At 46.5% G+C, this 13,433-nt stretch overlaps 6 protein-coding genes across 6 annotated transcripts, besides 1 other annotated feature; all 6 read left to right on the forward strand.

Moving 5' to 3' along the window:
- Window positions 1-314: 314 nt before the first annotated feature.
- Tb11.02.3060 (hypothetical protein, conserved) lies at window positions 315-1,163 on the forward strand (the record flags this gene model as incomplete). Its single annotated transcript, XM_823520.1, has 1 exon — window positions 315-1,163. One exon carries the CDS (start codon window positions 315-317, stop codon window positions 1,161-1,163), a length of 849 nt encoding a protein of 282 aa, XP_828613.1.
- A 294-nt stretch (window positions 1,164-1,457) lies between these two features.
- Window positions 1,458-1,709, forward strand: Tb11.02.3065 (hypothetical protein, conserved; the record flags this gene model as incomplete). The annotated part of the gene is made up of 1 exon (XM_823521.1): window positions 1,458-1,709. The coding sequence occupies one exon, from the start codon at window positions 1,458-1,460 to the stop codon at window positions 1,707-1,709; it is 252 nt and encodes an 83-aa protein (XP_828614.1).
- A 529-nt stretch (window positions 1,710-2,238) lies between these two features.
- Window positions 2,239-2,265: a microsatellite.
- Window positions 2,266-2,611: 346 nt separating this feature from the next.
- On the forward strand, window positions 2,612-4,075 carry Tb11.02.3070 (signal recognition particle 54 kDa; the record flags this gene model as incomplete). The annotated part of the gene is made up of 1 exon (XM_823522.1): window positions 2,612-4,075. One exon carries the CDS (start codon window positions 2,612-2,614, stop codon window positions 4,073-4,075), a length of 1,464 nt encoding a protein of 487 aa, XP_828615.1.
- Window positions 4,076-4,921: 846 nt separating this feature from the next.
- Window positions 4,922-6,874, forward strand: Tb11.02.3080 (hypothetical protein, conserved; the record flags this gene model as incomplete). The annotated part of the gene is made up of 1 exon (XM_823523.1): window positions 4,922-6,874. The coding sequence occupies one exon, from the start codon at window positions 4,922-4,924 to the stop codon at window positions 6,872-6,874; it is 1,953 nt and encodes a 650-aa protein (XP_828616.1).
- Window positions 6,875-8,358: 1,484 nt separating this feature from the next.
- On the forward strand, window positions 8,359-9,351 carry Tb11.02.3100 (hypothetical protein, conserved; the record flags this gene model as incomplete). The annotated part of the gene is made up of 1 exon (XM_823524.1): window positions 8,359-9,351. One exon carries the CDS (start codon window positions 8,359-8,361, stop codon window positions 9,349-9,351), a length of 993 nt encoding a protein of 330 aa, XP_828617.1.
- A 795-nt stretch (window positions 9,352-10,146) lies between these two features.
- Window positions 10,147-13,260, forward strand: Tb11.02.3110 (DNA repair/recombination protein RAD54; the record flags this gene model as incomplete). The annotated part of the gene is made up of 1 exon (XM_823525.1): window positions 10,147-13,260. The coding sequence occupies one exon, from the start codon at window positions 10,147-10,149 to the stop codon at window positions 13,258-13,260; it is 3,114 nt and encodes a 1,037-aa protein (XP_828618.1).
- Between the last annotated feature and the right edge of the window lie 173 nt (window positions 13,261-13,433).

The following is a 13,433-nucleotide window of genomic DNA, read 5'->3' on the forward strand; positions in this document are numbered from 1 at the left end:
TTGCTCCTACGTGCTTTATCGTCATCGCTGATCCACAAGGTGACAATATACATGTATGTACACATGTACGGAAAACCACTAAGTAATAAACGAAGCGACCGTCGGTGTCTTGACGACGTATTGCTTGTTACGTTGATTATAGTGATAACCGCACATACTCGTTCATGGAAGCTTTTGCTCTTCTATTCCCCGTGGACCCTTCGTGGTAACTCGTGTTGTGTGTTGCCTCCTGCGGACGGTCTCTGTCCATCCGTTCTCCCCTTTTGATTATGGTTGTTTGATAAAGGTGAGTCTATTCATACTCTTTCTCCTTCATGAGATGCAGCCGTGTCACATTTTGTAGACTTGAAATTCACAGGCAACTTGAGGTTTATCTGCGTCACTATAAGTGCAGCAGCCATTCTTCCGCTGCCATTCCCTCGGCGGTTGCTGCAACGCCTGTGCCATTGGTGCTCAAACCAACCTTTTTAGTGAGCGCCTGCCTCTTAGGAGAGCCTGTCACGTATCGTGGTGAGAGTATTAAACCACGTAACCCGTGCTGCACGCCAATCGGATTTATCGTTGATTTCTTGTGGCGTCGGTGTGGTTTGATTGACTGTATTGCAGTGTGCCCTGAGATGGATGTTTTAGGTATGCCGTCACCACGGCCCCCATTACGTTTAGTACGCGATGCAGCAACTGGGCAGCGCTCAGCGTTATCGTCTGATGTTGCTGTGAGGTTGCCTCTGACACCATTCACTGATAACTGGACGGATGATAGCGGACTTAAGCAAAGGTTGACGCTTAGGGATCCGCGATTGGTTGAGGAACTTCTGCAAAAGCGGCTGATGGGTGTCGACGGTTGCGTGCTTAAATCCCGTTCTCCAAGCTGCGGTGTGGGCGATGCAAGACTTTACAACAATGTGGCGGGAGGAAAGTACGTGAAGACGGATGGTTTTTTCGTGGAGTCGTTCATCCGTTCCTTTCGTTCGGATGGTGAGGCACCTTTACCGGTTGTAACAGAGAAGTCATTGTATTTTGATGATGACAAGGTGCGAACAAGAATGAACGAAGCGAAGAAAAGTTGTAATTGTGGTGTGCTCGCTTTTTTAAATAGTGCGTTGAAGCGTCACGAAGCCCGAAAAGGCAACAGTGCTCTTGTTTCTCACCGGTATCCCTACTGATCACACGAGTCGTTTCGCATTGATTCTAAAGCACTGTGCTCTATGTCATGAAGTGTTCTTATTTGCTGGTGGGGCCACCGGTCTCCTGTTTTCGTAACTTCCGTATGTCTTTTAGCTATTTGCATTTGTGCATGCGTTCTGTTTCCGCTGCCGTGTAGTCTGAATTCCAGTATCCAACTGTAGGTCACTTTTACCTTCTCGCTTTGTTATATATTGTCCCTTTTTACCTCTTTTGGACACTTCTAGGAGTGTTTTCGTTAAGTTCGGATATCGCAAGAGTGGTGCGCTGTATTCATGAATCAGTCTAGTTCATTATGGGGCGAGGAGTTTGAGGTGCTCAAGCAAATGCAGGAGGATCGCATGAACTTCGCCAACAACATGACGTGCCACGAGCGCTGTGTCTCGCAATATTGGTTCAACAACTTCTACGGACCGGAGCACCGTTGCATGAGGAACTGCTTGGAGAAGTTAAATCAGGTGGGCGTTATCACAAATATTGTTTTCACAAAACATGAACAGGGTAAGACAGGAAGCAAAGGAAAGTAGGATGCCGGGCATTTAGTTGGCATAGGCCTTTCCTTGGATATTTTCCTAAAGGCAAAGTGCAGAAGGGGGTCATAGTGTGCCTAAATCGCTTGAGGGGTAAAGGACACCGGCAATTCGGCGGTTGCTTTTGTTACTCGTTGTACCAGTTACATCATCAATTTTCTAATCATTCTGCGAATAGTCAAGGAGAAATACTGCTGTACGTACATTTTTTTAAACTTGTCTTTCACATGTATTAGCACACGCGAATGCAGGTTTAAGTAGGCGATTCACTTTTCGTTGCGCACTTTCCTTCTTTTTGTTAATTTCTATTGAGGTATGTTCTATCGTCAGTATCTTCTGCGTACGCTTGTGTGGTGTTCGCTCCTCTTTCATATCCGTATCGGAAAAAAAAATAAGACAGAGGGAGAACATTATGCCGAAATGCGAAAGGCAGGACTCCTTGATGTCTGGTGGTTAAAAAGAAACTAAAAAACATCACTAAGCATATCTCATCGGTGTTTTCGTTAGTCAATACTTCACAAAAAACTGTGTGTGTGTGTGTGTGTGTGTGTGTATTGGGATGTGGGGTAGGGAGGGGGTGATCAAACACAGGAAGAAGAAACAGTAACATAAAACGTAACATTGAGACGGCTGCGAAAATGAAATTTGCTGGCACGTTATTCATTATCATCATAAAACACATTACAGTTGTGTGTGTTGTCCTTCTCTGTCATTCCCAGCGCAGGGAAATAGCAACATATGCATATGTGACTATGAACGTACTAATGAATAACCGCATTTGGCGTTTTCACATGTAGATATATTTGTCTTTTGACTAACAAATAAACTCCAAAACTTTGTGGTTTGTATTTACTTTAGTAAAGGAAGGAAAACTCTTTGAACAGAAAAGATTGTGGAAGATGGTGTTAGCAGAACTCGGACAAAAGATCGGGGCGGCGATCTCCAAAATGTCATCCAAGTCGTTTGTCGGCGAGGATGACGTGAAGGAGTTTTTAAATGAGGTTGCTCGAGCACTTCTTCAAGCCGATGTGAACGTCAAAACGGTGAAGGAGCTCCAGCAAAATGTCCGTGCCGAAGTCGCCATTACGGCAGAAGCAGCGGGGCTAAACAAACGCAAGATGCTTCAGACCGCCGTTTTCAATGGAATCAAAAAAATGCTTGACCCTGGTGTGAAGCCATTTATACCTGCCAAGGGTAAGACAAGCATTGTGATGTTTGTGGGGTTGCAAGGATCCGGGAAAACGACGTCATGCACTAAGTACGCTGCATACTTCCAGCGTAAAGGCCTAAAGACGGGTTTAGTGTGTGCCGACACCTTCAGAGCCGGAGCCTACGACCAATTACGCCAGAATGCAACAAAAGCAAAAGTACGCTTTTATGGTTCGTTGACCGAGGCCGATCCGGTCATCATTGCCAAAGAGGGAGTGTTGGAGCTGAAGAAGGAAAAATATGATCTCATTATCGTCGACACTAGTGGGCGCCACAAGCAGGAATCGGCACTGTTCGAAGAGATGAAGCAGGTGCAGCAGGCAGTGAAACCAAATGATATTGTTTTCGTAATGAGTGCAACAGATGGGCAGGGTATAGAAGAACAAGCGCGACAGTTCAAGGAAAAGGTGCCTATTGGTTCCGTCATCGTTACAAAGCTTGATGGTCAGGCAAAAGGTGGTGGTGCCCTTGCGGCTGTAGCAATGACAAAGAGCCCTATTGTGTTCATTGGAACGGGTGAACACTTCGACGATTTTGAACTGTTTCAACCAGAAAGTTTTGTCAGCCGAATGCTTGGTATGGGCGACATGCGGGCATTGGTAGACAGCATGAAGGACGCAAACATTGACACTGATAGCGAATTGTATAAGCGCTTTCAAGATGGACAATTCACCCTACGGGACATGTACGAACATTTACAAAACGTTCTCAAAATGGGGTCGGTCAGCAAAATTATGGATATGATTCCTGGTATGTCAGGCTTTACTGGGAATGCCGGTGACGCTGGTGACGTGACACTAAAAACGTTTATCCACATGATGGACAGTATGACCGCTGCTGAACTTGACGACTCTCGAGTAAAAAAGACAATGACTCCGACCCGTATTCACCGAATTGCTAGGGGAAGTGGTCATACCATTCTGGAGGTGCACAACCTCATCACTAGCTATACCAAATTCGAGGATGTGGTAAAAAAAATGGGGAAGGTGAACTTTAAGGCCATGACGCAAGATTCCAGTACCGCCTTCTCTGGAAAAATGGGGCAGCAGCAGGTACTGCAGTTAGCAAAGGCGCTTAATCCCACAATGCTACGCCAGATAGGTGGACTTACAGGCCTCCAGGACATAATGAAGCAACTTCAGAGCATAAAGTGAGTAATTTGTTCTTGTTAGTGAAACTTTGTTTGAATCGGCGGAAATAGTCCAAATTATTGCAGATGTGCCAATGAAGGTAAAATGGAGATGTGATAGGGAGATCAAAGGAGAGGGAACAAGTTGTAGTGGCGGGAGGGGGAAGAAATCAGAAATCTGCGATAGGGAAAAGTAACAAATGGGGAAATGTTTGCAACTGTGTGGTTTGCGGTGTGTTTGTATTGTGGCAGACTTGCTCGTGGCGTGAACTTGTTGTCTTTTTTTTTTCTCCCTGTGAAACGTAAAAATACCACCACATCTGTAGTACTTCTGTTATCTGTTTAGTTGCCATATTTCGTATCACTGTCAGTTGTGCTCTGTACCCCTTATAAAGACTGTCATAACGAATTGAGTGTGTGCAAGTATTCACACTTTCCTCTCGAAGTCGCGTGATGCAAGTGGTATAACGGCACTGGTGTGTGTGCGTACTAGCGCTTAAACATATTTCTTGTTTTCATTCTCCTTCATTAAGTTTCTTCAATTGTTTCTTTTTACTGGCGCTCTGCTTTTCTTGGGGAAACTGCCCGGCAATATCTGCGTCTTCAGTTCCTTCACACGTTGCCTTTCTCTCCCATTATGTCTGTTCTCCTTGGGGAAGCAGCTTACTTCTACACCTTCCTAGTTTCGGAGGATAGAGAAACATAGATAGAAACGACCGCGCGCATATACATAGTGTAGCATATACGACTTTTGTCTGCAAAAAAAAAAAACATATATATATACATACAAACGAGGCTGCACACAAATAACTTTTCAAAAAAAAAAAAACACACGCAGGTGCATCAGGCGTGTTGTGTAATCGGACATTCGATGATCGAAAATGTTACCGCAGTGTGCTGTGAGCAGACGGTTTCCGCGTCCGACAAAGTAGAGGATATGATTCCTTCCAGTGGTGCTGCAGCAGACACAGACACTTGTAGCGTGTCGAATAGTGCATTGGGTGGCGACAACGAGAACCGAGCTAAGGAAACCGTTCATTTCCCCCGGACACCCGTTCGTGTGGTAACCCCTCTGCAGAGAAGATCCCCACTGGGGCATTTAACTCCACCTGCCACCCCGCTATGTCGTACACCACCTTTAGCAGTCCCCTGCACTCCGGACGGCGAAAGGCTCCCGCCTAATCACAGTAAATCACTATGCCCAAATGACCAAGATGAGCGTTTTCAAACACCCACAGTGAAAACGCCGATGCTCGCGGCAGATCAAGAGAGCCCAGTAAAGCATCGCCATCAGAGGCGCAAGTTCCTCGATAACTATTTCTTCTTGAAAAACCTTAACGCACTACCGCTGACGCCTGAGCGCAAAAAGGAGCGGGACGCCGGGCCTTTTTGCAGACGAGCGCTACAATTTCCCTCCCCCAACACCTCAATGCACTCCGTTGGAATGGATGCCATCTCTTCTCCGCTACCACCACTATCACCGTCGACGCCAGTAACCCGACCCCCTCAACCATCTGCAGAAGGCAGTGATGTAACGGAGGTTCAAACAGCTGGTAGACGGTTTGTACGCTCATTCACCACACAGTCCGCTGAGCAAAGTTACACTAAATCAGGCGATATATTATCCGTGCCTGAGGGGGAACGGTGTGAGAGTGTACAGGCATCTGTGAAAGAGATTTGCCCCGCGGCAGATGCTTCTTCACGTGCAAGCAGTTCGCTGGGTGAACAAAACGACAGGGGTCGTTCGCCGTCGCCCATTGCAGTGGATGAGGAAGGTGAGGTCACTCGCCCACCGCATGAAGTGGCAAGGACGGTGACACCCTGCCCCCTAAGGTCAAGTGAAGTGGGCGGAAAGGCAGAGGATTTTCCCCCTGATGCTCCGATAGATGCACAAGAGCAAGGTGTGCAGCCGTTGGACAATAGCGGCTTCGCACCAATTGGCGTAAACGACGTTTCCCTTCATATCACTTCAACGGCTTCGTGCCAATCAGGTGAACAATCGACCCTCTGTGAGGGGCATGATTGCCCGGAGTTGGGGGTTTTAAATACAAAATGCGTTACTGTTGGTGCACGTACGTCTTTACGAACGGATGGAAGCAAATCAGGAGGAAGAGTAGAAGAGCTCTCCCTAGATCAAAGGAAATTGTTGACGGAGCAACCCACACGTTCGCGGGGTGGCGCTGTCTTTCCAACAGAAGAATCTTTACGCGGCTTTTCTGATAAACTTTTCGACCAGTACCAAAATAAACTTGCTCATTTGGCCTTTGATGTTCTTTATACACGGATGGTGGCTTCTCCGAACACCCAAATGTTGGAGAGTCATGGACGGCGACTTATATGCATGCGGCGCGATGCGTGGATCAGGGAGTTGATTGAGTTGGAAAGGCTTCTCCTTCCTTTAGTAAGGGGCCGATCCCGAAGTCGCGGAGGAAATAAAAACTCCGCCAGAAGTAAAAGCAGTAAACGTGCGGAAAGTCCGCGCAGCGACGGGAGCTCAAAACGATCACGCAGTGCTCGCTGCTACATTCTCCCGACCGTACACGATGACAAAGGGTACACACGTGATTATTTGGGTGACGGTCCCAGCTGCAAGGGGTTCAACAAGAATGTCACACAGAGTGTTGTTATTATGGATGCAACAGATGTCGTGGAGGAAGAGGAAAAGCCAAAAGCACACACCACAGCACCTGATCCAATCCTGTCATCACACCACAAGGTAGTCAGCAGCGGTGGGTGTTTTCCATTTGTTCACCGACTAAGTTCCCGTGGTGGAAGGCGAAAGGAAAGGCAGTCGCGTGGTGCTACTACAATACCGGCTGAATAGCCTCGCAAAACTTCAAACAACCCTATTAAGTTACCTGTTGAGATTGTTCTTGAGAGTGTCACAACTGCTGTAAGGGTCCATTAACACAACGGCTAAATGGTTCGATGATGTGAGTGAAATATCTTTACCAAGACTGCCATGTATTGTCCTTTTAATTCTTAAAACGCAAATCTTTCCCCCTCTTCATTCGGACCCCTCAGGCCCGTGTCAACTGCAAGTGTGGCCTCTTCCCTATATTTTGAACATGCGTCCATTTTTTTGTGCAAAAAAAAAATCCATCTACTTGGCCGTGTGCGTTGTGTGGTTGAGCCGGCTTCTGTCAGTAGTGGCTGCTCTGTTGTTTTTTTCGTCAATTTTTTTGTGGCAATATTTTCTGCTTCCGCCGCCACTTTGTTTTCATTTGCTTTGGGGATAAACTATGTTATTTTGTTTTTAGTCCTTTCTACCTGCGGTGCTCGTGTGATTGGGGTGGGGGCGGTTGTCGCTGGTGGTGTGAGGTGGAACACGGCTAGAGTTCGCAAGGCGGCTAATGGTTGTAGGTGCCAATGTAAGTACAAGTACATTTTTCTTTACTTTTATGTACTTATTTGTGACATGTGGCCACGTGCGTGTTGCAATATGTCGAATAGGGAGAACGTAGTTGAGAGGGGGGGGGGAAGGTTCATTCGGCGTGTCCGAGGTGACGCTCCCACGCAAAAAGGGTTCATATCTTTTCAACTAACTAGCAGAGGTGTACAGCAACTTTGTAGTGCTCTGCGGCAAATTTCTTTCTCCTTCGCTGAACAACTTGTGGTTGCAAATCATAGAGAAATTACATTGAGGAATACACATATATTTATATATAGATATGATTCCGGCTGCTACAGAATTTTGCCTTTACAGGAAGTAAGGTGGTATCGTCTGCGTCTCTGTTCTTTTATCGTCTTGTGAGGGTTGTTATTTTAATACTTTTTTATTTTCCTTTACTCGAGATACTTGTTGTTTTACTCTTTCTCTCCTCCCGTTTTAGTTGTTTTTCTTTTTCTGTTACTTGTGTGAATGTCGGCCGTTTTGGTGGACGGGGCCCACTGAGTCAAATTGGTTTCTGGCACAACTTCGTCCTGTCAGGTTATAAATAGGCTTGGATGAACCCGTATAGAGAGTAGGAGATGATGGAAGGGAGCTGTTATTAAATATTGAAGGAGGCAAAGAACTGACGCATTAACCTATGAAACATATCATTTATAATGAAGAATGGTCCTCTATCTTTCCTTACACTTACTGTTATGATGTCAATTTTTTGTGTGTCTTTTTTAAAAAAAAAAAGAAAATTTTCTTACTATAAACGGCTGCCACTAGAGTAGCATTCATAAATGAAAGCTACTACGGGATGTCTGCAACTGTTGTTTTATTTTCAACTGTCTTTTTTATCTACCTGTACATTCGTACCTTCACCTTTTTATCCGAAGCGCCCTTGTGTGGTGTAGGGGTAGTTTCACAGATTGATGACCCAAGCTGTAGAAATGGCGCAATGCGATCGCGTCGTTATATTTTTAGACGTCGACGGCGTACTTTTGCCTGTACCACGTTTCACCTTTGGTGGAGGTGATCTCTCTCCTCAATGTGTTGGATACCTGCTGAAGATTGTTGACGCTTGTGGTACGGCAGAGAAAGTCACCATTATTCTTTCGTCCACGTGGCGCAACTTCCCTGCGCAGGTGCAGCGACTGAATAATTTCTTCGCTAAAACAGTAGGTGACGCCGTTCCACCAATTGCTGGTGGAACTCCAAACGGCACACCGAAGGTGACAGTGGTGTCGTATTATGCCGATGACCCAAGCGAACAACGTCTCGTCCGTGATCGTGTTGATGAGATAAAACGGTGGATAAACACGAACATGCGTGAACACCCTGAAGCCGTAGGCGGGCGCTGGTTCGCCATTGATGATATGCAGTTGGATGTGGATGAACGTATGCGAGGTCATTTCCTGAAGACAACAACTGAAATCGGCTTGGTGGAAGATGATATCGAAAGAGCAAGGGAAATTATTGCTGCTTTTCCTCCACCTGAAGAGGCAGCTCGTAATGCAGCAGCGGCCCTCGTTGATCCCGCTCTTAAGGATGAGGAAATCGATATATTAGAAACGCGTTGTCGAAATCTCTCAGAGACCGCGGAACAACTGAAGAACGACTTGGCAGAAGCACACGAAGAGATACGCCGCCTTCAAGGAGAGCGCACTGTGAGGGAGAGGGATATGAAGGAGTTGACAAGACGTTTTGAAGATGTCAGTTATCGCTTAGCCCAGTATGATTTTTCGAAGAAAAACGCTGTGCTTCGCTCAGCAATAGAAGCTCTTGCGTCAAAAACAGGCAAGGAGCGTCGGGAGTTGGAGGACCGCATAAAAACACTGGTGAATCTTCTGCGCCATAAAAAGGAGTTGGAGAAGATGGCGGCAAAAAATAGGAAGAAAGAGGGTCAAGCACAAGTAAAGAATTGATGGGAATCGAGTCACATGTGTTCCCAGTCTGTGTCGTTCTAGCTCACAGGGGTTTGAGGTTGTTAATTGAAAAATATTGTGATGCCATTTATCTGTTGTTCAAAAAAAAATTAATTGACTATTCAAATGGAGTGATGTCGCGAGCTTTTACGCGGTCAAACTAAACATAATATATTGATGCTGTCGGCTTCCAGCTACCGTCCAACTGATTATTCAATTCTTTTCTTTGGTGCGGTAATTACCGATTTTTGGGTCTCCTTTTTTTTTTTAAATTATTCATTCTTGTGGGCGCTCGTTCGTGTTTACTTACCAATTTCAAAAAAAAAAAAACGAGGCTCATCCGAATGACGTGAGGTGTGAGTAAGCCAAAAGGGAATGAAGTGGGGGTGACACTGCTTTTGTGCCTTTGTTTTTGGACGGAAAGGAGTTGAGTTGGCTGCATGTTATCGTTCCTTGGCGACGATGTTGCACCCGGGAGAAACGTTTTTTTTGTTTGGCTCTGGCGCTGCACATTTTGTTTCATATTCATCCTGATTCCCCAACCTACTAAATCATATTCGACGAATTAAGCAAGGCATTGTGATGCCACTAGCAATATTCTGGTACTACTCGTTGCCTACTGTTGTGTTAACTGTTCTGTACATGCCATTTGTATTCGGTGTTTACTTCAGGTACATCAACTTTTGTTGCTTGATTTTTATTCCTCATGCACTTTCTTTATTATTTGTCTTTCACACCTTTGATATTTGACGGTTGTATTCACTGCTGGTTGGACTTGTTGGAAGGAGCTCCGATATGCCAGTTTTTCGTAATTCCACTGGTTTTGTCACTCCCTTTCGAATTCCGAGTGCGGTAAGCAGAGAAGACTCATCGTCAACCACAACAACACCTCGCTCTTCTACTGTGTTGCAACGACAAAAGCGGGAGGTGGTGTACCCAGATTCCAGAGGCAGTTCAGGCAATGAAGTAGTTGCAGCGCGTCTAGCTAAACGCGCAAACATTGATTACCATCAACCAATAAAAGAGAACAAAACCTTTCCCAACCATGGAGGGCCCAATACTGAAGTTCACGATGATAACGCCAGTGAGAAGACGACAGAAGAAGGCCCAGTTTCGTCGAAGCCGTCTGTTCCTCCGACAAGTGGTGTGCAACAGCAACAACCACAGGAAACGGCACCTGTTTCTACGGATGCTGCGGGAGCGGATGAAGGAAGTGTTGAGAAAAGTACCGAAATTGTTTCTCTGTATCCGGTAAGTCCCCATGGCTGTCTTTATTTTCAAGTGGAAACAGAGGCGGCCACCCGTCACGACTCAGTCGGTATTATTGTCATCAACACGGAACTTCTGGGTGTCATGATGTACGACTGTGCAGGAAGACAATATGGCAACAGACCAGAACCCGGCTACCCTATATCGGAAGAAGATATGAAGAGCGCTAAAGCCGGTGCCAAACTTAAGGTGGGGCAAAAAAGTGTACTTCTCGTTACTGCGCTATTGGAGGAATCATTCCGAAGCGGTGAGTTCTTCCTTCGGTCTGAGCACCTTTCTCGTAAGAGGGAAGAGGACAAAAAGGCGAAGGAAGAAGCAGCTGCAGCAGCTGCTCCTCGGCGAGTAGTGCCAAAAATGACATTGGGTGAAACTTTACTAGGGAATATGTTTGCCTCACCCATTTTCCGTAAGCGACCGCGTGAGGGTCAAACTGGGTTCGTTGTTCCAATTGCTGGACGTGTGAAACCTGGAACCAGCGGAATTGGTGCTGAGTTGAAGTCTTTGCACGATCCTGACCGAGAAGGAGCAGTGGTACTTTTTCATGCTCACTACAAACGGGACGTTAATGGCCGTCTGCAAGTTTCGGTTGTTGTGGATCCGATTATTGGTGACAAACTTCGACCGCATCAGCGAATCGGGGTGAAGTTTCTTTTCGATTGCATTACGGGTCAGCGGATGCCCGGCTACCACGGTGCCATCTTAGCAGATGAAATGGGTCTTGGAAAAACCATTCAAACAGTTGCTACCGTTTATACTTGTCTCAAACAAGGGAGGTATGGGGTACCCACAGCACGAAAGTGTTTGATCGTTACCCCATCTTCCCTAGTGAAGAATTGGTGCAACGAGTTTGACAAATGGTTGGGTGTGGGGGCTGTTAAATATCTCTCTATATCGGAGTCCACACCAAAAGGCGATCGCATCATTTCTCGCTTCGATGGCGACGGTGATGTTCTCGTCATTTCGTACGATCAGCTACGCAAATACATCAGTCGCATTTCGACGCTGAAGTCGGTTGAGTTAGTTGTCTGCGATGAGGGACACAAACTGAAAAATGCAGAGGTGAAAACAACGAAAGCAGTTGATATGCTCCCTACGCGGAACCGCATCATCCTTAGCGGTACACCCATTCAAAACGACTTATCAGAATTTCATGCCATGGTGGGGTTTGTTAACCCCGGTATCTTAGGCACTCGTGATGTCTTCGGTCGCGTATTTGAGGAACCCGTGACGCTTGGACGGGACCCCGACTGTCCTGAGCATCTCCGGATGTTGGGAGCCGACCGCGCACATTACCTTTCCACTTTAACCCAGCGCTTCATTCTTCGGCGCACGCAATCCATTAATGAGTCGTACCTCCCACCGAAGGTTGATCTTACAGTGTTCGTACGACTGGGTGAAAAGCAGCGCGAGGCGTATGAGAAGATTTCTGCTATCGTGGAGAGCTCGCAGTGTACCCCGCTTGTTCTGATCTCGTCATTGAGGAAACTTTGTAATCACATGGATCTCTTCCACGAGGCGGTGGTTAGCTCCAATGGGGATCAGAAGGGTAAGGGTGGTGGAATTCCCAAATCGGTGCTTCCGAAAGGCTACAAGGTTGGGACTCTTTCCCAAGAGGTGGGCAGCAAGATGCAGTTTGTTTCCCTCATGCTAGACGAGTTATGCAGTAATGGGGATCACGACAAACTAGTGATCGTTTCGAACTTCACTCAAACACTGGACGTCATTGCTGCCATGTGTAAAACCAAAAAGATTAGTTTCTTTCAGCTCGACGGTAGTATGCCCATCAAAAGGCGGCAGGAGGTGGTTGATCGGTTCAATGTCCCCAATTCTCAAGAGATTGTTTTCTTGCTTTCTTCCAAGGCTGGTGGAGTAGGCCTCAATCTTATTGGAGCGAATCGGCTAATTCTATTTGATCCTGACTGGAACCCTGCTAACGATGCACAAGCTATGGGTAGAGTGTGGCGTGATGGACAGAAGAAGCGTGTCTTCATATATCGTCTTTTAAGTACCGGTTCAATTGAGGAGAAGATTTACCAGCGACAGGTCAGTAAGCAAGGCCTCTCTGCAAACGTTGTTGATATGCAAACAGACTCAAAGCAACACTTTACACTGGAAGAACTTCGGTCACTTTTTCGTTTTCGGAGTGACACCGACTCAGAAACACACGATCTTCTGCATTGCACGAGTTGTGAAGCGGTTATGAATTCAGGGGGTGGCAGGGCCTCTGGAAGAGCAAGATTAAAAGAGCAGGAAGCACCAATGAAGTTCCGCCCTGTAACTGTGAAAAAGAGCGGACCCCGTATGGACGAACTAAAAGGGTGGAGGCATTTCTCTCAGTGTGCAACTTTCCCCTTGGACAAAGTTATACGTGCCATAGCCACGGCAGCACCGGGCATCTGCAGTTTCATCTTTGCTGATGAGCGTGACAACACCGCGACGACCGCATCGAAAGATGGCAAGGGAGGTAAGAGTGGTGGTGCCAAGGTTGAACCCGTGATGAAAGTGGAGCGGGCTTTTGCTGAAGACGAGGAAGCAATTATATGCATGAGCCAAACAGAGGAGATGGTAAGAGAGTCTCAACTTGAGATTGAGATCCATGAGGATGATGATGATGATGATTATCCCTCTGGTGACGATTAGTATCAGTTAGTGAAATATTTGTCGTTAGGTTACTTCTGGGTCAACTCATACGTGCGCCCAGTTGCTCCACTGCTAAGTTTTCACAAGGGGTGCTATTGCGTACGTGCGTCACCGACACACGTGCTCTATATTAGTACGCAGGGTGAAGAAACTGGGGAAATAAAGGCGTTATG

Source organism: Trypanosoma brucei (genome assembly GCF_000002445.2).
Source record: "Trypanosoma brucei brucei TREU927 chromosome 11 chr11_scaffold01 genomic scaffold, whole genome shotgun sequence".
NCBI lineage: Eukaryota > Euglenozoa > Kinetoplastea > Trypanosomatida > Trypanosomatidae > Trypanosoma > Trypanosoma brucei.